The sequence below is a fragment of the Salvia splendens genome, chromosome 12 (assembly GCF_004379255.2).
Source record: "Salvia splendens isolate huo1 chromosome 12, SspV2, whole genome shotgun sequence".
Lineage (NCBI taxonomy): Eukaryota > Viridiplantae > Streptophyta > Magnoliopsida > Lamiales > Lamiaceae > Salvia > Salvia splendens.
Window position 1 is genome coordinate 18,089,652 of NC_056043.1, and position 26,744 is coordinate 18,116,395.

The following is a 26,744-nucleotide window of genomic DNA, read 5'->3' on the forward strand; positions in this document are numbered from 1 at the left end:
ATTCCACAATTGCATTTCCCCAAACAACATTCACATTAATAAGACGAATTAAGTCGAAATTTTTCGGGGTGCTACAGCTTTCGTTCCCCTCCCCACTTTTCGGACACCCAAGTTTCACATTATATCATAGGAAGAGAGCAGCAAGGGGGAGGAGCAAGGAGAGGAGTTGGCAGCAAGAAAACAACAAAGAATTTCCAACCGAGAGATAATCCCCCCAACACCCTCTTTGCATCATATAGAACAAATAGATAGCTCCAGAACTTAGAATTTCCAATAGGATCCTCACACCAATTATGGAACAGTAGCGAACCATCAAAATCCTTCCATAGAAATCATGTATAAGAGTAAGGAATCACTACAGTGAGCTAAATGCTCCTAAAGGAAAAGTCAGAACTTTAATACCATAGCCAAAGACCAATTCCAGTGAATAATACCACAATTGAGCCTATGCTAAATCGACAGCAGCAGCGCCGGCGGGAGCGTTGCTACCTCGTCGAGCGGCGGGAGACGGAAACGGCGACACAAGCAGCGAGCGGCGTGGTCGGCGACGGAGAACTCGTCGGAGGAAGCCGTAGATAACACAGGCAGCAGCGCTGCTTGCTGGAGGGAGAGCTCAGCAGAAGGCTCAACGGAGAAGATGGAGGCGCTGCCTTCTTCTGTAACAGTAGGGTTCTTCAATTAGGGGAAGATGAGACGAATAGAGAAGGGAGAGAGACGCCAGAGGAGGGCGTGAACGGCGGTGACTGATTCTCGGCGGAGTTGGCGACGAAATGAGGAAGAAGGAAGGGGAAATGCTGTTGTACGTTTCAATTAGGGATTCAGAAGAAAGAATAAAGAAAATGAAATTGGGGATTGGCAGTAGAGAGAGAAACCGATGGGTTTGGTGATGAGGAGTGTAGGCTTTATGCCTTTCTAATTAGTTTGAATTGGACCACTAAAATATTGAATTCATTTTAGTTTTTGGGCCAAGGAAATTCATCGAATGGGTCGATTCATGGAGTATAAGGATTATACTAATTTAATTGTTTTGGGGCGAGATTTAATTATATGAAGTTAGAATTAATTTAAGGAATTCAGCTTTGAGCTTAATTAATTAATTCTCAGATAAAATGTTAAATTTCCAAAGATGAAATATATTGAAGTTGGAGAAGTAAGGGCTGATCGGCGTCGCCCCGCGACGCCATGGGCGGCCTTAAGAATAATTCAAAGAAATGAAATAGAAGGGATATTCCAAGAATCCATATTTTATTAAATAAGAGCACAAATAATTGTGTTAGAGAAAATAGAATTTTCCGGAATTAGTAAAGAGAATAATTAAACTCTGCAGAGCAGTGAAGCTCGAGGTAGGATTAAGAAAAATCCTATAACCCGAGACTAAGATATAGGTGCTATCCTTTAGGATGCATGCATTCATTTCTCAGGAAAAATAGTTCAAGTACTAATTAGCGTGCTACACTATTTATTTTTAAAGGATAAATTATTCAAGGGCAAGTGAGGCCAGACGGGAGTTGTTATTTGGAGATAAGCGTATCAGGTGGGCTTTCTTTTAATATCCAGCACATTAGTGTGGATATAAATCACGTACTTGCGAAATTATGAAATATCATCTTTTCTCAAAATGAAGCTGTGATTATTTTTCAAGTTGTTGTCATGCCCTAAAATGTTTGTTTTTTAGGCCTATCTGTTGGGGCTATATGCCGAGGGTTTTGGCGATGCCAAAGCTATGTAACGAATTCGGTTCCCAATAGGACCGCAAATCCTATTCGGAATATTGTGCACAAGGGCCGTGAGCCATCCAAGAGGGTTGGTCGGCTATGGTGTCCGTGAAGGTGGCCACCTTCACGGTACACGATTCTCAGATATGACAAGAGTTATGGAGAACTTAGACTGATCAGTCGGACTTTTAAGATCACAAAAGAGTTTAGTAAGCCCGGGCCTTTTTAAGAAAACCCTCGTGTGTTACTGTTGATGGATGACAACTATATAATGTATGTTTTGCTTTTCGGCACGTGTCCATTGAGTACTCCTGTACTCAGCCCTGGATGTATTTCTAAATGTGCAGGTTGAACGTCAAGAGGAAGGAGTATTGATCGGAGTCGATGTTATTAATTAATCAAGTGGATCTTTTGACAATTCATGTCTTCATACACGAAGTCATTTAGTAAGGACTGATTCCGCTGTACTTTTGTTAAGTGAGAATTTCAAAGTCTCACCATCGAACTCTCATTTAGTTGATGAGATGATTATTCTATTTCTGAGACCATGTAATTGAATACTTGGCTTCTATTTTATGGTATCAATCGATTTGGCCTTTTCGGCAAGTTCCTTGAGTTCTACCCCTTTTCTTTCCCCTTTATCTTTAATCCCTCTTATTAGTCGCGGATTACCCGCTTTCGCTATCCTTAGCAAAATGCGGTCGTGACAGAGTGGTATCAGAGCCTCGGTTTCTTTCTTGCTCTGAGATAGAAACATTCTTTCAGTCAAGATCTAGACTTGTTCACTAGATCATCTCAAGTAATCGACTCGATCACCACTCCAAGACGTTCAACCAACCAATTTGAAGAAGTGGAAACTTTGAGAAAGCTAAGACAAAGCATGACAAGAATTTCTCCTAGTCAGGGGAAAAGAAGAACCTAGAGGAAATAAGAATTTTCTCTAAAGAATGTATCTCTAAAGAGTGTAGTTTAAAGATGAGGTTACAAAGGATGAACCATAAATCCTATGATTGCTTTCCTAAGCAACAATTTCGAGACGATATTATACAAAGTTAAACCTGAGAGCATGGTTCGTAGTGACACGACTTTTCACTCAAGAAGAGCCAACGCCCAATGCATAAGAGCACAAGAGGGGCAGATGTTGAAAAGAAAGACGAGGAACGATGCTATAAGGGAATAGCACAAGATAGATCCTCAGTGTGGCTAAACCACTCGTATAGATCCGAAAGAGATTGTTGATCCTATCACGTTTCACGAGACCTTATAAAAATGCTAGATTTGAGATGTGAACTTAGTCTGATGACGTTAGATCACGCAGTATAGTGGCTATAGTTGATGATTCTTTAGACTCTCATGCATCGCTCTTTACGCTTTACCTTCATGTTACGTTTTCTTATGAGTGGCGTCTTTGACTCGGGACCTGCCCTTGTATAGATGGAGGGACAGGACTCCTCCAGATCCCCGCTGAGTGCGTATGAGAGCTTAGCAGAGTATTTGTTCCGCATGTACCGATCCTATCGACCATACGAGGCAGAGGGCATACTACCAATTTTATGCAAATTCTACGAGTTGTGGGAGAGGACTCATCAGTACAGTACTTCTAAGCTCGATGGCATCCACCAACTGATCTCCGTACTCCCCGAGAAATGGGGGGCATGGGCCGCTTAGATGTCGGTTAACTACGTATATAGGAGGATCGACACCCAGGAGGTGGGGGGGATTTCCGTGGCTTCTTATCCTTCATCTTCCTGCAGTATGTACATTTTCAGGATACTCCGCCTATTGCGGAAGGTGACTTGTCGTCACCCCCACTTCAGTGGAGCGTGTCGATCTCTCCCGAGGGCGGTACACGAGGACACTATGACCACGAGGCTGGGTCGTCCCGGCAGCCAGGGATGCATAGGCCAGAGGGCGCGAGGCGCGACCCCGAGGGGCGAGGCAAGGCCCCCGATGGTTGTTGCAGACTTGGGAGGAGGGCCTAGGGGAGCCCCAGACGGACCACACAGTGGTAGCACGGGAGAGAGCCCCTGAGAGGGAGAGACGGATGCTAGAGGTACCCGAGCCACCGCAGGCCCACCTCTGGGTAGAGGACATTCGCGCTAGATTACGCCGGCAGTCGGAGGAGAGGGTGGCTTAGCTACAGGCCATCCGAGCCGAGATGGAGCTCGAGGAGGCTCTGTTTCCGATGGTTGAGGTGCCATTCCCGGTGCACGAGGATATGCCAGGGGCAGCAGCAGAGGACCCTATCCTGGTGGTAGACAGTGATGATGACTTTGAGAGGAGCTTTGGAGTGAGCTCACTAGGATCCGACGAGGAGTAGTAGGGATGTTGTACCATCAGAAACGTCCTAGTATGATGGCTTTCTGATGTAGTTATCGTTACTTTCTAGGATTTCCAGTAGATCACTTTTTGATTAGCACATAAGACCCGAGCTGTTAGAAAGGCAGTGACTAAGTACCATAGTGATGTTCCGCAATATCGAGACTTCACAACACGTACTTCGATGTACGTTCTAAGTTCCATCTTTTTGTAAAAATTCCTTTCGAGGCAGACTCTTTTATTCCTATGATGATGTACTTGAATTGCGATATTTATGAAACCTCCTTATCTTTGAAAAATTGTGGTCGTTTCTATCGTATGATCTAATTGTTTGTTTAGCTATCGTGTATGCTAAGTGCTTAATGAGAAAATGCATAACTATCAGGATGCCACCACGAAGAGCTGGCAGGCCGCGTGGCCGAGGACGTGGGAGGGGGTCGAGGACAAGCCCGAGATGAACTCCCAATCTATGATGGGGAAGTGCAAGAAGATTTAAATGAAATAACACCACCCCCATCACCAGTTCCACCACCTTCACCACCCTCGCCACCACTCCAACCGCAGGACCGTCAGGTCAAAGAGATGTTTCTAAGATAAACCCACCAATGTTTAACGGGTTAGGAGACCCAACTGTGGCTGAGACATGGATTTGCGCACTAGAGCGCATATTTGACTTCTTACACTGCACGAACCGAGAGCTTTTGTCCTGTGTGACCTTCCAACTGACTGGACCTGCAGATTTTTGGTGGGAAGCAAGGAAGAAGACCATGACTCCGGCGCAGCTCAGGGAAATGACTTGGGAAGAATTTAAAGCTGAGATCTATGAGAAGTACATCCCCAAGAGCTATCGGAAGAAAAAGGAGGTAGAGTTTTACGACCTAGAACAAGGACGGATGTCAGTAACGGACAATGATCGAATGTTCTGTGAGATGGCTCGGTACGCCCCAGACCAAGTGGACACCGACGAAAAGATGGTTGAGAAGTTATGTACCGGTCTGAGGTACAAGATACGTATGACTCTGGCTAGGCACGGAGGATTGGCTTACACTGAAGCTCTGGGACTAGCACTAGACATCGAGGCAGCTATGCCGGGAGAGAAGACTACGCCAGCTATGAACCCTACTCTGCCCCCGGCTCAGTCCCAAGGACCCAGGGACAAGAGGATGTGGGCAGGACCACGAGCCACCTGAGCCTAAGAGGGGAGGGTATGGACCAAGCAAGCCACAGAGTGGCGGATACCAAGCTACCCCTGGATCTTTCAAGGGGAATACATCGAGGTTCGGTCCATGCCCCAAATGCAACAGACTGCATAGCGGCATCTGTAAGTCATGGACTGGTGTCTGCTTCAACTACGGGAGGACTGGGTACTTTGCTAGACACTGCTCAAACAAGACTCCAGGGACGGGAGCAAAGCCTCACTCGTCAGCTCAACGCCCACAACTGCGCGCAATGCTTCTATTTGATACTGGTGCTTCGCATTCCTTTATTTCTGCTCATTGCGTGACTACCTTGAAACTCGCTACGAAAGAATCTGAGCATAGAATGGAGGTATCTTCCCCAGTAGGAGGACGTATAGAGATCTCTCGTACTTGCTCGAACTTAGAAATCACTCTGGGTGAACTTAAGATTGTAGCAAACAACCTGAGTGTTATGATCGTGTGGGATGTGGACATAATACTAGGAATGGACTGGATGGCTGGCTGAAAACCATGCCACGATCTTGTGCAAAGAGAGACAACAAACTGATGAAGAAAGGGTGTCCGGCATACCTTGTCTACCTGAACAAAGAAGGGAAGGAAGAAAGAAAATTGAAAGGGGCGCCATCGCTCGTGAATTTCCAGATGTGTTTCCCGACACACTACCTGGTCTGCCGCCAGACAGGCAATTGGAGTTCACCATAGACCTAGAACCAGGAACTGCCCCGGTATCAAAGGCACCATATCGAATAGCCCCAAAGGAACTAGACGAACTGAAGGTACAGCTGCAAGAACTCCTGGACCTAGGATTCATCAGACCCAGCGTCTCACCGTGGGGAGCACCTGTACTGTTCGTCAAGAAGAAAGACCGGCCTATGAGAATGTGTGTGGATTACCGAGAGCTTAACAAGCTGACCATCAAGAACAAGTACCCCTTACCAAGGATCGACGATCTGTTTGACCAGCTCAAAGGAGCTAGTGTATTTTCCAAGATGGACCTGAAGTTTGGATATCACCAATTGAAAATTAAACCAGAGGATGTGCCCAAGACGGCCTTCCGAACCAGATATGGTCACTATGAGTTTACAGTGGTGCCGTTTGGATTAACGAATGCACCGGTAGTGTTCACGGACTTGATGAACCGCGTTTTTCATCCCTACCTCAACAAGTTTGTCCTAGTCTTTATTGACGATGTGCTGATATACTCCAAGAATAGAAAGGAACACAATGAGCATTTGAGGATTGCCCTAGACGCTACGGGTAGAGAAGTTGTATGCCAAATTCAGCAAGTGCGAATTTTGGCTCAAGGAGGTGAATTTTCTTGGACATATTGTGATAGCAGAAGGAATCCGAGTGGATCCTGCAAAAGTAGAGGCAGTACAAAATTGGAAAGTGCCAACTACGCCCAACGAAATTTGAAGTTTCCTAGGACTAGCTGCCTACTATAGGAGATTCATTGAGGGATTCTCGAATATTGCAAGGCCAATGACTCAGCAACTCAAGAAGGGAACCAAGGTCTCATGATCTCCCGAGTGTGAAGCAAGTTTTCAGTTGTTAAAGGAGAAATTGACCAGCGCACCCGTACTAACAGTCCCAGAGCCGGGGACGGACTACGTTGTCTATACGGATGCCTCCAAGTGCGGGCTTGGATGTGTGTTGATGCAGAACGAGAATGTGATCGCTTATGCGTCATGACAACTCAGACCACACGAGCTCAACTATCCAACACACGATCTAGAACTAGCGGCAGTGGTCCACGCGTTGAAAATTTGGAGACACCACCTATATGGAGTTAGGTGTGAAATTTTCACGGACCATAAGAGTCTCAAATATTTCTTTGAGCAGAAGGACTTGAACATGCGACAAAGAGATGGCTTGAATTGGTAAAAGATTACGAATGCGGCATAAACTACCACCCGGGTAAGGCTAACGTTGTGACAGACACGTTGATGTAGGGGTTGGCAGCGGAAGCGTGCGTTCTAAGGGATCTCATAATAATTCTAATCTATTTAGCAGCTTATTTAGACAAATTCTATTCACGTAATTCTCACATGTATCATCCTCATAACTTGAATCTAAACATGCTTTAGCACAATTAACACCTAAAACATGTTTGCTACGGATTAAGCCAATTTACCTCGTTTATTCACTGAAGAATCGAAGATAGCTCGCACCTTTTCCACGTGAAGATCTTGAGTACTAAACCACGGATCTTTTGACTGGTTCTCGGACTGTAATCTGATATCAGTGTGGGCTGATCTCACCAAAATACTATGAATCAAATAAAGAAGACGAAACTGCTCACGGAGGAGAGCTGAAAATCGTCCCTCTTCTAGACGGAGAGGGGACGAAAATTTGATGGAAAATAATGAGTATTTTCTGTCTCCTTTATTCTCCTATTTATATTAAGTCACATATTGGGCCCAGTCAGGGATCTACGGAAGAATTTGGTTATGGCCTCCCCCAATTAGCTTCTTACTAATTATTGAACCCACAATTTAACAAAAGCTTATATTGGAATATTACGAGCAGCCACTACAGAAGTAATATTGCACTGCCCATCCAAATCCGAAATTACAAGTATTCCGGGATTCCATTTGTTTGTCATCAATTTCCCGCGCTTAAGATAGAAACGTCCATTAATTAATTAATGTCTGCTATGGACTTAATTAATTAACATATTATTAACTCCAAGAGTGGACTTAGCAAGAAACGTTTATTTATTATTCATAGAGTAATCAAACTCCAACTAGCTAGATTCCGAATAATAAAACATTGTTTCGAGCTCCTCTTGTGGACGTTATCAAACGAGACTCACCTCGCTCACGATTCAATATAATAGCAATCCTAGCACCGCTAGATATTAATCACCACTACCCAATATACTAGGATTCTTGGGTTGTGAAAAACCCGCACTTTTTGGTAAGTCAAAGTAGTGCATAATCAAATACCGTATGCTCAATGCTAACGTACATTGATTAAGAAATTAATTATCAAGACTTCGTCTTTCAGTAGATAGCATAAACACTTGTCTTGCTGTTAGATCCAATTTAGTGCTATACCACACCAATGTCATCTTATTTCAGTAAGGCTTAGAAATAAGCGGACTGACATTGCAAACTTTCACGATAGGCAGTCTAGGCCTATCTAGGTTGTGAAATTCTTATTTTTCTTTATTCAAAACTGACCGTGTTACCTTAAAGTGGACGACGCCCACAATCGGTCTACTAAAACAACGACGTAGACTTTGTTACGTTGCTTATACATTTAAATATGCAATAAACATCCATTAAATGTAAAACATAACAACATTATGACAAAAAATAATCTGTTTCATTCCTTTAGAAAATAACATATAGAGTTTTACAGTATTCAAAAACTTGAAATGTGATTTCTAGTATACAAACTCTAACAGTTGAGCCATAAGAGTCAGCACCAATTAGCAGTCCTATTCACCCAGGAGGAGGAACTGCTTAGAGAATTCGACAGAATGAGTTTAGAGATGGTGCGAGCACCCGAGACGGTAGAAAAGGCATAATTTCTACTCTAGTAGTTGTCCCCGATTTGAGAGGCAGGATCGTCGAGGCCTAGAGACGGGACGAGGCTGTAGAGAAGTTGCCCCTAAAATTGAGAACGGGCAAACGAGAGAATTATCAGGAGGAGGTAGAAAATGCACTCATGTTTGAAGGGAGATTGTGTGTGCCCAACCAGGAGGAGCTCAGAAATGAGATAATGAGCGAAGGACACGATACCCCATACACCACGCCCACCCGGGGAGTACAAAGATGTATCAGGACTTAAAAAAGAAGTTCTTGTGGGACGGCATGAAGAGAGATATAGCATCTTACGTTGAGAGGTGTCTTGCCTGTCAACAAGTGAAGGCACTGCACCAACGACCTTATGGGAAGTTGCAGTCATTAGAGATTCCCGAGTGTAAATGGGAACACATAGCCATGGATTTTGTAACGGGACTACCAAAATCTCTAAGAGGAAATACTGCAATTTGAGTGATAGTCGATCGTCTCACTAAGAGCGCCCATTTTATATCAATACCTATTACGTACGGGTCAGAGAACAAAATTTATTGCAACCAAACAAAAATTTATATACTCATCTCCAAAAGTAGAACAAAATTAATTTTGACATTCAATTAACACAAACACATCTGAGTTAAAAACTCAAACAGAAAATAACAACTTTACTTTTCTTAACATTAGATTGCATTTATAGCCAAAATACATTAATATCAAATGATTTTTCTTTATAAATCTCGATCTAATAGCACATTAAAAATGTAAAATAGAATTACAAAGTATGTAACGGATAGCAATTATAAACATTTATTTCTCATAAGAAAAAAAAAACTTACTACCACTATTTACTTAAAATAATGACTTTTAAAGCTATAAAAACAAACAATGTAAACTTATACTCAAAATTTAACTTCTAAAGCTATGTCAATCAGCAATAAATGCTCTACAACTCAATGCAAATCATTTCTGTTTTGTATCAATGGCCAGTAGACAATTTACGGAGAGTGGAATTAACACACTATCAATTTATGAAGAGAATTATCATATCGATTTTCACACAAAAAGTACGTCATCAGCACCTAAACACAAATCGTACGTCACAAACACCTAAAATATGCATACAAACATCTAAAATTCTCAATATTCTACTATCATAAATTTAAATTTAATCAACACATTAAAATAATCAATCAACAATAATAAAAAAGCAATACTAACACAATATATTAAAAATACAACCTTCAAAACATACAAATACATATTTCACAATTCACTCAATAATTATTTTGAATTACATGAGTAAACTTTAAAAATAAAACAATTTAACTGAATATATAATAAATATTCAATTTATATATAAAGGTCAAAAAATAATACTACTCTATAACAATTTATTAGAGGAAACATCATTTTTGGTCCACGAACTTTGCCAAAGTATCATTTTAGGTCCGTGAACTTTGAAAATATCATTTTAGATCCGTGAACTTTGAGTTAGTATCATTTGAGATACTTTTTACTATTTTCAAGTTTTTTTGGACGAAAATACCCTCAATACCTTAAAGTGTATATATTTTTAATAAATTTATCATATACTCATATTTTTTTATAAATATCTTTACAATATATTTTTGATAAATTTTCTAAATATAATTTGACCTTAAATATTATCACTTAATTTTGTGACATGCAAGTAAAATTGCTTCTTCAATTTTTTATATTAATTTTTTTAAAATTGAATAAAGAACTTTTCTTTAATAATAAAAAATTGAATAAAGATCTTTTCTTGCATGTCACAAAATTAAATGATAATATTGAAGGTCAAATTATATTTAGAAAATTTGTCAAAAATATATTGTAAAGATATTTATAAAAAGATCTTTATTCAATTTTTTATTATTAAAGAAAGTTCTTTATTCAATTTTAAAAAAAATATAATATAAAGAATTGAAGAAGCAATTTTACTTGCATGTCACAAAATTAAGTGATAATATTTAAGGTCAAATTATATTTAGAAAATTTGTCAAAAATATATTGTAAAGATATTTATAAAAAAATATGAGTATATGATAAATTTGTTAAAAATATATACACTTTAAGGTATTGAGGGTATTTTCATCCAAAAAAACTTGAAAATAGTAAAAAGTACCTCAAATGATACTAACTCAAAGTTCACGGACCTAAAATGATATTTTCAAAGTTCACGGACCTAAAATGATACTTTGACAAAGTTCGTGGACCAAAAATGATGTTCCCTCAATTTATTATAAGGTGAAGTCGATACATATTGATTGCAATTTCAACCTATATATACAAACAATGCAAACCTTTGTTACACAATTTAAATTTTCATTTATGTCAATCAGCATTAAATGCAATACAAATGACTGAAATTATTTCTGTTTTGTATCAATTGGCAATATCCAATTTATGCAAAAATATGATTATCACATAGTGAAATTATCTAATCAATTTGCAATTTTTACACAAATAATACGCCATCAGCATCCAAAACAAAGATTTAACCTATACATATAAACTAATACATACATACACACGTCTAAATATTCTATCATAAATTTTAAATTAATAAAAACTTTAAACAATTGACGTTACTCTATAACAATAAATAATGCTACTCTATAACAATTTATTATAAGTTGAAGCCAAAACATATTGGTTGCAATTTAAACTTATATATACAAACAATGTAAACCTATACTCACAATTTAACTTTTTAATTTATGTCAATCAACAATAAATGCAATACAAATCACTGCAAATGATTTCTGTTTTGCATTAATTGGCAATATCAAATTTCTGTAGAAAGATAATTATTACCAGATTTAACCTATACATATAAATTAATAACATACACACATATAAATTAATAACATACACACGTCTAAGTAGGAATTACACCCTAGTCGGACTACTAAACCCTAGAATTTTATGTGTGTTAAATTATTAATAGATACAAATACTTATAACACATTCACATTAACACTATGAAAATATCGATGCAGCAAACTAATAACTACACTCAAAATAACTTTTGACATTTTTACAATATTTTATGAAAGAGGAACAATCAAAAAATATACAACTGTCACAAACAAATGAAATATCTGATTGAACATCGCTTAAAAAATCAAATGTTCTTAACCCATCTATTTAATAATATTTTAAATCTATTAGTTAATGTAATATTTTATTCAGAATATTACATATAAAAAAGTATTGTATTAAATTGTAAATAATATTTGCTAAGTAGGGGCTACAACGTAGTCCTATGGATTACTCAACCCTTTGGAAATGGATTAAACTTCGATTAATTAGTGAACACTATTCTATGGATATAACTTAAATCAATAAGCATGTACTACACCCTAGCCTCATGGACTACTAAACCCTAGAGTTTTGTGTGTATTAATACACACAAATACGCATAACACATTCACACCATGAAAATATCGATGCATCAAACTAATACAATAAATTAATTAGTGAACACAATGCTAGGTATAAAACAATTACTTGCAACTAAACAAAAATTTATATACTTGATCGCCAAAAAAATTTTAAAATTTATTTTGCAGCAAACAAAATTTTATTCAACAAAATTTCATCAAATTGTCATATATTCTAATAAAAGTGAATCTCCAAAAACATTATATCAATCATATAGTTGGATAATCGATGAACAAACTTAGTACATACAAATACATTGTTATCAATGTTATTTCATTATTTGAACTTTCACTCATTGTTCAACATTCCACAAATTATACAACTGTTACACAATAAAGAAGAATCAAAAAGGCCGATATTCACTATTCAATACTAAAACCAAATAGTATAAATTTAGGGTTTGTATCTATTTGTTATATACATGGTAACAACTTTACACAGCTTTTCAATTGTCTCCACCGTCTTCCAAAAAATCAAACTACGTTTTTGCCTGTTCAACTCTCTCCACCTTCCATCTTCAAACTGAAACAACATTAGCTCATTCTCAGCTCTTCCTACAAAAAACATAATTCTGTGTAATTTATTCTTTAGTAATTTACATTTTTTCCTTTTCCTTTTAGATCCAGATCTATAAGGTAAAATCATTTAATATCGATGAATTTCCTCAGTTCTGTTGGTTTTCCTGGTGCAGTACTTGCAGTGAACAATGGCGAACATCTGCATAAAGGTTGAAGACGATTTCTGCAAACGGATTGAAGATATTGTTAAAATAATAAGTGAGTTTTTATTTTTTTATTGTTATTACCTTGCACCTTTGTAATAGATAGGCTAATAAAATAAAATGAGTACACAAACAAATGATTAAATAAATAAAATAAAAAAATGCGAAAAGGAAACAATACTAAAACCCAAAGAATTAAATAACAAAGATTTCACTTTTATAATCTGCAAAATAAGAAATCATTAACGTTTAATGAATTAATGAATAAAATTAAAAAAATTAAACACTAAACAAAACAATACTAAACACAAATAATAAATTATACAGATTTTACCTTTATTATCTGCAAAATAAGAAATGATTAACCAAAAGTGATTTATTCGAAATAAAAGAAAATAAGAAGATGAAGAGAGATATAAAAGTAACAGTAATACTAAAACACGAAGAATAAATTATACAGATTTTACCTTTATTATCTGCAAAATAAGAAATGGTTAATAATCAGTGATTTATTCGAAATAAAAGAAAATAAGAAGATGAAGAGAGATATCAAAGTAACAGGAAGAGTGTAGAGAGAGAAATAAGAACCTGGAGTTTATAATTGAGTGCAATTGCAACTGATATTTGTAGAGAAATTTCTCAGTATTTCAAATTCAAAATTTGTTTCCCCCTATTTTTTGGCTATAAGAAACGCTTCATGTAGAAGAGGAAAAACCCCCTCTCTTTTGGGGGGAAACCACTCTTTTATTTTTGGAAAAAACCCACTCTTTTATTGGGCCGAAAAACCTCACTATGCAATTGTTTGAGTTGTATATACAAACAGATGATGTGTATATATGCAAATGATGTGATGCAATCAGCTTTACAACTAATTAAAAGGCTTTTAACCATCGAATTTAATGTATAAAAGTGTGGTATCATTTAAACTATTGGTTAATAGTACATACGGAAGTGTGAGTTGGTAGATGACATTAGCATAGAAATTTGAAAACAGGGGAATCCCCTTAAAATTCCCAAATAACCGACCTGTTAATGATAGAATATATAGATCCTTTTGAAAATTTGAGTGAATCTCCCCCCAATTCTTATAACCCTAATTGTCTCATAACTGCAATCCTCTGAATCAGCCATGGCAAGCTCCAGAGAAGCCGACCCCAATCTGGGGTATTTGACGAAGAAAGAAACGGAGGTGAAGCTGCCCCGACCTATCCGCGTCAAGAACAAGACGCCTGCTTCGATTGAAATCACTGCCGAGCAAATCCTTCGTGAAGCTAGAGAACGTCAGGAGGTTGAAATCCGGCCCCCAAGAAGAAAATCACCGACTCCACCGAGCTCGGAGATTACCGCCTCTGCAAACGCAAGGAATTCGAAGATTTGATCGAATAGTGAGTTGGAATAAGAGCGTCTGCGTGAAGTATGCAAAATGGGAAGAATCTCAGAAGGATTTCAAGCGATCTCGCTCAGTGTGGGAGCGCGCGCTCAAGGTGGGTTACAGAGACCACACACTGTGGCTCAAGTATGCTGATTTTGAGATGAAGAATAAGTTTATCAATCACGCTAGGAATGTGTGGGATCGTGCAACCCAGTTGCTGCCGAGGGTGGATCAGCTTTGGTACAAGTACATCCACATGGAGGAGGTTTTGGGGAATGTGGCTGCTGCTAGGCAGATTTTTGAGAGGTGGATGAAGACATGAAGTGGATGCCTGATCAGCAAGGATGGCTCTCCTATATAAAGTTCGAGCTTAGGTATAATGAGGTCGAGAGGGCTAGAGAGATTTTTGAGCGCTTTGTGGACTGTCACCCCAAGGGATTCGATTTGCTAAGTTTGAGATGAAAAATGGGGAGATAGCTCGTGCGAGGAATTGTTGTTACGAGAGGCCTGTTAATAAGCTGGGAGATGACGAGGAGGCAGAGGAGTTGTTTGTGGCTTTTGCAGAGTTTGAAGAGAAATGTAAGGAGACAGAAAGAGCAAGATGCATTTATAAGTTTGCACTGGATCATATTCCAAAGGGGCGGGCAGAAGAGCTGTACAAGAAGTTTGTAGCCTTCGAGAAGCAATATGGTGACAGGGAAGGAATTGAGGATGCTATTGTTGGAAAGAGGAGGTTTCAGTATGAGGATGAGGTCGGGAAGAATCCTCTTAATTATGACGTATGGTTTGATTATATTCGTCTTGAAGAGAGCTGCGGGAATAGGCAGAGGATTGAGGATGTGTATGAGAGGGCAATAGGAAATCTGCCTCCTGCTCAGGAGAAGCGCTACTGGCAGCATGTGGTAAGAATGCTTTAACCTTACATGAGCATGCCAGTATTGTATGTTGATCAAAGGGCTTGGCTGAGATTCATATCTGTTTTGAATTTGTGATATTTTCAGGATTAATTATGTTTTGTATGAGGAGCTTGATGCCCAGGATGTTGACCGAACAAGAGACATATATAAGTAAGATCCCATTTTCTACTATCCAGTAGCTTATTGTGTCTGTGCTATTTATGAAATTGTTAATTGAGTGTATGATCCCATTTTCTGTTATCCATATAAGTTAAGTTCATTGAGTTTATTATCCCTTATATTTTCACCCAATCACCCTTTTGGATTGATGACAACAGTTAAAATACATGGACATGTTTGTTGTACATTCACTTTTAAGTTTACTGTCTATGCTGTCTTGGAAGCTTGATTAGTGGAAATACGATTAAGAATATACATGCATTTCACTTGACTATGTGACCAACTCCCCTGAAGCTATAGGACATGGTATATGAATTGTATGTAACCAATATTCTGGGAAAAGTCTGTTTGTATTGAATGTATTGTAAGCTTGATTAAGCTCGTTCTGAGAAATTCAGTAATAGAATTGCCAGTCTGTTTATAATATTTCTTTAACCGTGGTCATTGTATTATGTGGATAGCTTTTAATGATTCTGGTTTCTGATCCTGATACATTTTTGAACTGAGCAGCTTGTGCCTGAAGATGATTCCTCATGAGAAGTTTTCTTTTGCAAAGATTTGGCTGATGGCCGCACAATTTGAAATACGCCAATTAAATATTGACCGGGCTCGGGGTCAGCCAGTGTTGTTAAAATCGCGCCCCGAGCGCGCCTGGGTCGCGGGTCGCAAGGGTCGAGACCGACATCGCCCCAATGCGGCGGGGTCGTGCGAGATCCGTGGAGTGACGGTGGGGCGCGCCTGGGTCGTCTGGGTCGCCTGACTCCCGGCCGTCCTCCGACAGGTCTCCGCCCCAAGAGCCAGCGAATCCCGCCGCCTGATTTCTAAAATTGAAAATTTAATTAGGAAGGAGAACACAAGACTTGGGCGACGAAGTGGAGAAGAGGCAGAGAGAAATAGCTGTGAATGTGTATGCAAAGAGAGGAAGTATGGAAAGAAGAAAAGGGGATGCTGCGACGGCGCGTGGAGAAGAAAGATGAATAGGGAAGTAGATAAGATCTGTTTTTTTATTAGTACTATATCTCGATAGTAGTACTCCACATTGGAAGACGGTAAACATTTGACGTGTCAAATGGTAGAAAAAAGACTAAAGTCTCAAAATAATCCTCAACATATTGCTTTTTTTTTTTATTTTGGTCCAAAACATTATCTTTTGAATTATTCGGCCCCTCACATTTGAAATCGGATCACATTTGGTCCATTTTGGACGGTTCCGTCAAATTTTTGACGGTTTTAATTACCGGGGCACAAATCCGTCACTAATCCGTTACTAACTGGGAGAAACTGATCCGCCACTAATCCGTCACAAATCCGTCACAAATCCGTCGGTCGTTGCGATGCTCTACGCCATTATGGAAGCGGTTGCAGATAGAATTGAAATGCACAAAAACATTGGAGATCATAGAAACGAATGGAACTCTCTCTTTCTCAATTCGATCAACGCTCTCACTCTCGCTGCCGCCACCATGGCCGGCATCGCCTCCATGAGCAAGGGAGACGCCACCGCAGTGGCGTTGTCATCGACAGCGATGTACGTGGCAGCGACCGGGATGCTTTCCATCGTCAACAAAATCCAACCGCCGCAGCTAGCCGTAGAGCAGCGCAACGCAACGAGACTGTTCAAACAGCTTCACAATCAAATCCAAATCATTCTCTCAATTGGAAATCCAAATCTAATTCATGTGAAGGAATTCATGGACAAAGTGTTGGCGCTCGACAGGGCTTTTCCGCTGCCTCTCCTCGGCGCCATGCTCGATAAATTCCCGGCCACCGTGGAGCCCGCGTTGTGGTGGCCTCACAACGGAAGAAAGCAGCCTAAAACGAGCAAAGGCTACAACGGTTGGAATGGGAAATTGGAAGAGGAAATGAGAGAAATAGTAAATGTGATAAAGAGAAAAGACGAAGAAGAATACTTGAATTTGGGTGAAAAGGCACTCAAATTCAATAAGGTATTGGCGATGAGCGGTCATGTTTTGACGGGTGTGGTTCGCCGTTGGTTAGCCACGAAACCATACTGTGGAATTCCCTCAACCACAACGGCCGCACCGTGTTCTCGCGCGTATTAGTGACGGATTTTGTGACGGATTAGTGACGGATTAGTTTCTCCCAGTTAATGACGGATTGGTGACGGATTTGTGACACGGTAATTAAAACCGTCAAAAATTTGACGGAACCGTCCAAAATGGACCAAATGTGATCTGATTTCAAATGTGAGGGACCGAATAATTCAAAAGATAATGTTTTGGACCAAAATAAAAAAACGCAATATGCTAATGACTATTTTGGGACTTTTGTCTAAAAAAATATAGAGATAATTTTGATAGTCCGTCTAGTTGAACTAATCACAGGAGTATTTAATTTATTTTGTTCTCCCTAACATATTTGTAGTCCAATGGAGAAAGTACTCTATAATTTTCATTTGATCTCTAATAAATTTAATTTATTATCTAATAATGTATCTTTAATTTGTTTAAATTTTTATCTTACAGAATACTTTTATCATAATTTAATTACACCCTTAATAATTAAAATCAAATCATCACAAAATATTTACTTATTCCAAATTATGAAAACTAGCTTTAGTTCCAAACATTCTTAAATATACTAAGATGTAAAGTATTTGTGAAACTTATTAAAATAGGTTTGTCATTGGTTTGAGTATATGAAATTGATAGTGAAAATAAATTTCTACAATTTCAAGATATGACGATTCGTCTATAACAATTACTATCTAATGCTTTTTTAAATTGTAATGTTTGTTCTATGTAAAATTTAATAATCCACTATTATTAGTATTCCCACCCTCCAGACTAAGATGGCACATTTTTTGATCGGCACGATATTAGGAGTTGTTAGTTAATGTGTTTAATTGGAGAGAGAAAAAGGTAATTGTAAGTATTAAATGAAGAGAAAAAGAGTTGAATATTGAATTGAGGAGAGAAAAAAGTGGTCGAGTGTATTACTTTAAGAAATAAAGTTTTCAAAAATAGAAATGTGTCATTTCATTTGGGATAAACTAAAAAGAAAATTGTGTCATCTTAAGTGGGACGGCAGGAGTAAATTGTATCAGACGGTGTCGACTTATCGTTTTTTCAATTATCATTTTGTCTATGTATTTCAGACTGACTATCACATCATATCTTATTTCACCAGAAAATAGATGGGTGAGACAATTATAAATTTTCATCTTTCGTGATTTAATTTTTTTTCAATTTAAAAAATGAGTAATACCAAAATTTTACCATCTATGGCCGGAAGAGCCATATCATGGAAAAGTGTAAAGCAAAGGTCTAATTCAACATCCACCATTAAAGCTGAATTTATGGCTTGCTTTGAAGAATTAGTGATTGCAAAATTTTATTTCTGGCCTTGGTATTGTCTCCTCAATATCCACGTCCTTGAAATTGTATTGTGATAATAGTGCAATTGTATCTTTCTGTAAGAATGACAAGTATTCAAAGGAGTTAAACATATGGAATTAAAGTTTCTTGTCGTGAAAGATGGAGTTTTGGGAACAAAGAATATCTATAAAATATATAAGCACACAGCTTATAGTAGCTGATCCATTGACTAAGGCGTTACCGCCCAAAGACATTTATGGAATAAGTTAACAGAATGGGTCTTGGGTATGGAAACGTCTAATCTTTATGTTTCCATGTTGGTTCAGACAGTTAAATTATGGATATTTTGAATTCAATAAAGTTGTTTCTATTTTTCCTGCATAAACTTATTATTGATATGCATATATACGTTTTTAGTATTAATGCAGGAAGTCTTGAAATAAGACAATTATGGACGTTGTGTCACTTATAGATTATATTAGTGCGGTTATTGGTGATGTGGTACATGGAAGGAACTACGTCGATTAAATGATATACGCCCGCTATGACCCGCATTAGTAGTCTCTCTAATATACTCCCCCCGTCCCGTGTTACTTGCACTTATTTCCTTTCTGGGCGTCCCAAGTTATTTGCACTCTTTCCATTTTTAGTAAAAATTATCACCTACAGCCGCAATTGTTGACTTTGCTAATCACCCATTCCTTAATCTCCGTACCGAAAAGCAAACGTGCGAGTAGCACGGGACGGAGGGAGTAATACTTATGTTTGCAAATGATGAAAGTATTTATAAAGTCCAAGTGGGAGAATGTAAGTTTTATGTCTCAAATATGTGACATGTGATAAAATCCTAAATAGAATTTAATTTTTTAATATAATACATGAATTTGGTATAAGACACATTTTCCCTAACTAGCTATCAATTAATTATTTATTGGGACGGAAATGAAACGTTTTCAAATTGGTATTCAATCAATTTAACGTCTTAATTGGCCGAATGTTATTGCCTAATATACATAACCATTAATTGGCAAAAATCAAAAGGTATGTTGCCGTAAGTAAAAAGAATATTTTATTCCTATTACTATCAAGTTAAATGGGTGCGTATATATTATGTTTGATGTAGCCGTTCACAATAAGAGTGAATATATATGGCAATGATTGCAATAATTGAATGTGATCAAATTAGTAGTACCAATGAAACGCGTATATTGATTAATTGTGATCAATAGTATTCTTGATCAATAAGAAAGCAAGGGTGTTAAGGCTTGATAATTAGGGTTTGTCCTCTCTCTGCCTATAAATACAAGTGTGGTGATCCCATCAAATTACATACATTACAGAGAGGACATAAACGAGGGAAAGAGAGAGAAACAAATCCTTGGAGTTGCGCCAGTACACCAAAGTCCGAGGAAGTTCTCTCGGTCTTCCCCAATTGCTTCCGCTATGGATCATAAAGGTAAGTTTCCGATCCATTATGTTTATGGTTAATACGTGAAATACATGATGTTCAAAGATCTTGCTTTATTCATATTCAATTATGTGTTCTTGAATATATTATGATAAATAATTTCCTAACAATTTATTCATATGGAAAACATTGGTTGTGTTTGATATAAATCACTCTGTAGTGAGTTGACTGGGTATGTGTTTTGATCTTCTAACTATTTGAAACAGGCATATATTGATTTTGAGATTTCTGAATCCGAGTACGGAAGAACTAGAGGTCTTTACGAGAGGCTACTGAACAGGACTAAACACCTGAAGGTGTGGATAAGTTATGCCAAGTTTGAGGCTTCTGCTATGGAAGAGGTCCTTCTGACAGTGAATATAAGAAAAAGTGCCTTGAGCGAGCCAGAGGTAAGAAATTACAATGTTGTTGAGTAAGTTATCATTATCATGAATCTTATCTCACTTTCTCTCTTTCTTCAGGTTCAGGTGTATTTGAAAAAGCCCTTAGCTATTTTAGAACTTCTGCCCCTGAGGAAAGAGCAATGCTTTTGGAAGAGTGGTTGAACACGGAAAAAAGTTTTGGTGAGCTTGGTACTGTGGAGTAGGTTACTTCCAAAGAAACTGAAGAAGAGACGGCACATTGAAACTGAGGATGGTCCAGCTGGGTATGCATTTAATTTAATTTTTTAATTTCTGTACTTGGCCTTCTCTCTCTTTAAAAAAAATTGATATGGGGTTACCTATCCAATCCTTGTTCTGTGGCGTGCAAAATCATGTCACTGCAGCCGCACCTTTATTGGCTGCCTGGGTTTGTTAGCACTTGAGACCTATTGATTTCTTCACCTAAATTAGGTTTTGATTGTTACTTGTATGAATATTTCTCCTAATTGCAATGCTTTCTCCCTGATGAAATTTGGTAAAACATGTGCTACTGTGTTAAAGGTTTGATTTTATTCTGATGTTTTGATATGGTGCAGTTATGAGGAGTCCCAGAAGAAACACAGACCACCAATCTCAAAATTTTGGAAGCGGCGTACAAGTGGAAGAAGCAGAAGGTCTGTGGCCATTTGATCTTCTTGTTAATATTGTCTTTGACATTTCTGTATGTATGTATAGCAATTTGCCGATGTACTAAGCTGCAAAGACGAATTTTGAAATTAATCTGTTTCCACAATTTTTTGGATTGAGTTTTTATTGATATGGGATAATAGGAAAGTACCTCAACTTTATCTCTAGTTTCTTTAAGTATTCTTTTTCCTAATTCTCATAATTCTATGCAGTTGGGTTTTGTATTGTACTTCCTGCATACGCAAAATATCCAATGCGAGTGACACGAAATGTAGGTGATGACACTGCAAAATATCCTATGAGAGTATGACATGAATTTTAAGAAATGTAGGTGACTTTACTTGTAATGAGCCATACGTGGTAGTATATGGAGTATACAGAAAGTTGGATGTATTTCAGCTTTCAGGTGATATACTCATAAAATGAATCGTGATTATTTTGTGGATGGAGGAAGTAGGATTGTAGGAGTATTATTTAGTTGAAAATGATGATTTGGCAGGAAAAATGGAAAAAACACAAATCATAAATAAAAGTGGAAAGGTTTGAACAGTTTCAGATACACATTCATTTCTTCTATTTGGATTCTGACCCACTGTATGAAAGCAGGCTCTCAATAGCATAAGGATCCTTGGATCCTTTACTAGTTCCTTCATAGTTGTCTGATGTTGATGCAGATTCATTACTTGGATTCAGCCCTGCAAGACCCATGATCTTCTCTATCTCTTTCACCACCTCACTCATGTTCGGCCTACTACTACCCGACTCCTCGACACACCTCAGCGCCATCTCAACGAACCTCTCCACGCTCCCGGGCGCCATGTTGGACGCCACTATGGGGTCCAACATGGCCTCCAGGTTGTACAAGTTCTTGCTCTTGTCCAGCGCCTCCTTGACCTCCCTCACGACGTATTTCCCTTTCACGATGGGGGCCTTGGACGTCAGAAGCTCCAGCATCATCACTCCAAAGCTGTAGACGTCACTCTTCTCAGTCAGCTGCTGCGTCATGTAGTACTCAGGGTCCAAGTAACCCTAGAGAAAGAAATCAAATGGTCACAATCTTGAAGTTGGTCAAAATTTTTAAATGTACTAGTACATGATATTCACCATTGTGCCTTTGACATTAGTGGTGAGATGACTCTTGTCCTGTTCAGACATTGGCTTACACTTAGAGAGACCAAAATCTGCTACTTTGGCACTCAAACGATCATCCAATAAGATGTTGTTTGATTTGATATCTCTATGTATGATGGGAGGGTTTGCTTCCTCGTGCAAATAGTGCACACCTCTCCCTGCCCCGAGTGCTATTTTCAGCCTTCTACTCCAATCCAACCTGATCCCCGTTTTCCCTGCAACTCGAATAGAACCATCAGACCTCTTAACGTAAAGGAAAGAAAGCTACATCAATCATCATCTACCTGTGAGACTATCCTTCAACGTTCCGTTGGTGATGTATTCGTAGACCAACATCTGTTCTCCCTTGTCGAAGCAAAAACCGACCAAACCAACAACGTTTTTGTGATGAACCCTTGAGAGAAGCTCAATCTCAGTCTTGAACTCCAATGACCCCTGTGTTGACCCTTGCTGAGCTCTTTTTATTGCAACTAGCTGTCCATTCACAAGTGTTCCTCTATACACCTAACCAAAATTAATACACACATCAAATCTTCATTTTTGAGCAATGAAGTAAAATCATGAAACAAACATACCTTTCCATAGCCACCACTTCCAATCTCATTGCTTGTAGAGAAGTTGTTGGTGAATTTCTTGATTTCCTCGAACGTGAAGTTTGTGCCTCCTTTCAGCTGTGGGACTCCGCCACTGTCTGTTTTGGGGTCCCATGATCCTGCAAGAACCAACTCGCCAATATTGTCATATCCATACACATACCCTATGTATGGGGATGCTATATATTGTAAAAATTCCAAAATATGATCAGAATCGCTAGATTTCAAGATTTGATGTCAACAGATGACAAATAACGTCAACAGAAGTGTAACACAACATCAACATTTTCTGTTTTTTCATCTGTTGACATCAAATCTTAAAATCTAACGGTTCAGATCATAGTTTGATGTATGTGTGGACATATGTTAACATACCAAATGGATCACTCCTTTTGGAAGCTGATTTGGCTATTTTCTTCTGACGGAATGCATAGACTCCGGCCACCACCAGCAACAGAAGTAGAATGAATGCACCAAGTGCGGCTCCAATAATGACACCCATGCTTATACTTGATTTACGCGAAGCTGCAATGTATCCTGCCATCCCAAACAACGCATTCTTAGCATGCATGTATGCCATGATCAATTTTGTGTTACTGTTTACCTGCAAAGTATTGGTATGCGTTTCCGTGGAAAACAAAGGGTCCAAACTCATGCGGGGGCTTGAAAGTTTGATTACTTAGCATGAAGCCTATTCTTTCAATCCCTGTCCAGTTGAAGTAAATCTGACTGTAGGGGAAGATCTCAAGATGCAACTGAAGATAGCCAACGGAATCCTTCACTGGACTAGACAGTGAAACTGAGTCCACTGGTTGGTTGTGAGACTTGAATGAGTTCATCAGTGCTTGCTCAAGTGATTCATAGACACTCTTGTTCCCGTAGTTGGAGAAGGAGGGCGCCCGGAAGGTCAAGGTGCCCGAGTAAGGATATGCACATTGGCAGGTTGGGCTCAGAATCTGATACTTGCTGCATTGAAGAGGTGTGCAGTTTTGCTGTGGCGATGTGTATGTGTCATTAGACCGGTCGTTAGAGATGGTGCAGTAGACCTCTGTGATCCCTTCTTCACATATCGGATTTCCAACAAGTCTGAGTTCAATTTTTTTTAAAAATCTTATCAGTCAAAATTATTGGTAAAAACAAGAACAAGATAGCAGTCACAAGTAGAGAGATGCTTACATAATTTCAACAGTACTATAATCATCACTTGCAGGGAATGCATCAATGAAGTTGTTCTGCAGATCGATCAGCTTCAGCTGGTTGTTGCGGTTGGAGCCAATATTCAACGTGCCGCTTATTTGATTTTTCCTTAATACGCTAATACAATACAAAAGAAAAGTTACATAAATTTCCCATACAAGGCGATGCCTAAATTATGCAAAAAGTATGATACCCACACAGTTTGCAGCTGAGAAAGGCTAAACAAAGAATGAGGGAGTTCCCCTCTAATGTGTGTATTCTCCATTATCCTGCAAAATTTACCATACTGTCATCGTATCATCACGCAAGGAAAGAAATGCTCGACATCAAAATTCAGAGAAACCTACAGTGAAGTCAAGTACTGCAGAGATGAGAACCACGGTGGAACATCTGTTGCTTCGAAAGAGTTATTGCTCAAGTCCCTGCATTACCATATACATTGTCACAACACTGGTACATTGATCATTGAGAACATAATTTAACAGGGAGACGTACACGTAGTTGAGGGAATCCATGGAAGTGAGGTTGGGAAGAGGTCCTGTCAGCTTGTTGTTTTCCAAGTGCCTGCAAAGGCTCGTTCCAATGGATATTTTCGATGCTAATACACACACGAACCATGGAAAGAAAATATGTACATACAATGTTTGGACACTACTGAGGTTGTTGAGGTTTCCCGGAACAGCTCCACTCAACAAGTTCCTATCAAGCCGTCTGTTCACCACCAAGATTTACTTTTTACTAATTTTCATCAGAGACTATATATTATGTCTGCTATATAAAATGGGATATTATTGTTAGTTTTACTTACATAACCTCCAAACTTCGTACTAGCCCCAACATGGTAGGAATTCCACCAGTAAACTGGTTGTTTTCGAGAAGTCTGCTCGAGATAAACAAAGTTACATAAAGCTCCACAAGAATTAGAACCTTTTTATTTCAAGTACTTACAAATGCTTAAGAGTTAACTTTGAGGTAAATAGCTGAGGTGGTATTTCACCAGACAATAGATTCCCTCCAAAATGGCTGCATTGTTTTTGGTTGAGTTAAAAGGCTCTTTCAAGCTAACCAAAATCTTACAACATAAAAAAAAGTTTCAACAGCAGAAGATGACGATGGACATACAAATGCTTAGTAGTGACAAGCATATCAAGACCTGGCGTGCTTCCCTTGGAGACGGGGATGCTCCCGGTGAGCTTGTTATCAGCTAAATCAAGCCAAAAAAGATTCGGTATATTACCAATGGAAGCTGGTATTTCACCAATGAAGTTGTTCAAGTTGAGAGACCTACAAGGATGAGGATTGTCAGTTTTCATCTAATCCTAGAGTTGTAAACATCATGACATATATATATGCTCACAAGTAAACCAGCTTTTGTAGGGATCCGATTGAGGGTGGTATCTGACCGCTAAATCCACAACCTACGACGATCCTGCAATATGTATAGATAAAGAATAGTGAGATGTCATAAAATATATGCATAAGTCTAATGGCATTTTCTTACAAGCTGGTCAAGTTATTCAAATTTCCTATTGATGAAGGAAGCTCTCCTGTGATGTCTTTGTTATAGGAAAGATCCCTATATATGCAAAGAAATTGATGATCAGAAAATGAATTAGTATGTAGAACAAATCTGGACAAGAAAACTTACAAAATCTGCAACTCAGATAGTTTTTCAATGTCTGATGCTAGCTGACCACTTAGATTTAAGCTTGCTAAAGTTCTGAAACAGAATAGTATGAGCATGTTAGGTATTTTTCAATGGTTATTAAAGAAGCTAGTAATTACATGGATTGAACTCGATCATTTGTGCAGGTGATCCCGTCCCAACCACTCCCGCATGGATCGGCGCCATCCCAATTAGGTGGGTGGTTATCCCAGTTAGACATCAAGGCCTTCAGAGCAACAACTGCATACCATATAATATATATGGAAGTTTATAATTACTCCTACTATTTTGTTGAAGAAGCAATGTTTATAATCATCAAAAAGTAATATGCATAGACTTAGTGTTTTTGTTATCAAAACAGATGAGAACTGAATAATAACTCCACAAAGTGCTATAGTTAAAGCTCACCATTGCAACACCACAAAGTTATTCCAAACAAGGTAACATAAGATGATAAACAGAAAGTACAAAGAACATTTAGAATAATAAATTTGGTTTAATACAAAAACCACTATTTTTGCAATCTCCACACTAAAAATGGAGATAAAAAAATATAGAACTTACAATCGTTTGTATTCGTCAAAGCTACTACACCAAGAAGTGGAAGGAAAGCAAGGAGACAAGAGAGATGAATTGGCCCAAACATGATTGGTAATCAACAAACTGCAAAAGTGGAGGACAAAAGCTTCAACTGTTTGCTACAAAAATTTCTACAGAATGAGATTGAGTTTAGTACTTGTAGTAACTAAGCTGTGCTGCTATGATAAGATTGAAGCCAAATTTATGATGTGTAAAATGGGGCACTGCATTCATTAACTTGTCACAATACTAAATGCCAACTTGTCAAAAATTAGTTGAGCCCCTTTAATACGAAATGGGATATTTTGAAGAAAATAATCAAT

At 38.4% G+C, this 26,744-nt stretch overlaps 2 protein-coding genes, 2 long non-coding RNA genes and 1 pseudogene across 6 annotated transcripts; 3 read left to right on the plus strand and 2 right to left on the minus strand.

The window, feature by feature from the left end:
- Positions 1-249: 249 nt before the first annotated feature.
- LOC121757940 lies at positions 250-898 on the minus strand. Its single transcript, XR_006041264.1, has 2 exons — positions 403-898; positions 250-320 (listed from the first exon to the last, which is right to left on the minus strand). It is a non-coding gene; the product is annotated as an uncharacterized LOC121757940 (long non-coding RNA).
- A 12,029-nt stretch (positions 899-12,927) lies between these two features.
- On the plus strand, positions 12,928-16,527 carry LOC121758434 (annotated as a pseudogene).
- Positions 16,528-16,704: 177 nt separating this feature from the next.
- LOC121757649 (probable F-box protein At4g22030) lies at positions 16,705-17,469 on the plus strand (the record flags this gene model as incomplete). Its single annotated transcript, XM_042153163.1, has 1 exon — positions 16,705-17,469. A coding segment is annotated over one exon (759 nt), but the record flags the coding sequence as incomplete, so codon positions are not given.
- A 2,529-nt stretch (positions 17,470-19,998) lies between these two features.
- LOC121758435 lies at positions 19,999-21,637 on the plus strand. Of its 2 annotated transcripts, XR_006041455.1 has the most exons (5): positions 19,999-20,194; positions 20,413-20,595; positions 20,668-20,852; positions 21,165-21,242; positions 21,468-21,637. It is a non-coding gene; the product is annotated as an uncharacterized LOC121758435 (long non-coding RNA). The 2 variants fall into 2 exon arrangements; XR_006041454.1 differs by lacking the exon at positions 21,468-21,637 and having other exon boundaries at positions 20,006-20,194; positions 21,165-21,422.
- A 123-nt stretch (positions 21,638-21,760) lies between these two features.
- On the minus strand, positions 21,761-26,604 carry LOC121758432 (leucine-rich repeat receptor protein kinase HPCA1-like). Of its 2 annotated transcripts, none has more exons than XM_042153835.1 (19): positions 26,579-26,604; positions 26,407-26,505; positions 25,825-26,082; positions 25,678-25,752; positions 25,534-25,605; positions 25,299-25,460; positions 25,125-25,199; positions 24,985-25,056; positions 24,816-24,887; positions 24,672-24,740; positions 24,524-24,598; positions 24,374-24,445; positions 24,156-24,293; positions 23,584-24,065; positions 23,355-23,516; positions 22,962-23,098; positions 22,671-22,890; positions 22,360-22,601; positions 21,761-22,284 (listed from the first exon to the last, which is right to left on the minus strand). In XM_042153835.1, exons 3-19 carry the CDS (start codon positions 25,917-25,919, stop codon positions 21,829-21,831), a joined length of 2,676 nt encoding a protein of 891 aa, XP_042009769.1. In that variant the 5' UTR covers positions 25,920-26,082; positions 26,407-26,505; positions 26,579-26,604; the 3' UTR covers positions 21,761-21,828. The 2 variants fall into 2 exon arrangements, with proteins under 2 accessions (XP_042009769.1, XP_042009768.1); XM_042153834.1 differs by having other exon boundaries at positions 25,825-25,896; positions 25,962-26,082; positions 26,407-26,596.
- Positions 26,605-26,744: the final 140 nt, after the last annotated feature.

Excerpts from the sequence above, each read along its gene's own strand:
- LOC121758432 (XM_042153834.1), bottom strand. The coding sequence starts at position 26,488 with ATGTTTGGGCCAATTCATCTCTCTTGTCTCCTTGCTTTCCTTCCACTT. Across the intron at positions 23,517-23,583 it reads CGCATACCAATACTTTGCAG|GATACATTGCAGCTTCGCGT; the intron begins GTAAACAGTAAC and ends TTGGGATGGCAG. Across the intron at positions 22,891-22,961 it reads GAAGTGGTGGCTATGGAAAG|GTGTATAGAGGAACACTTGT; the intron begins GTATGTTTGTTT and ends AATTTTGGTTAG.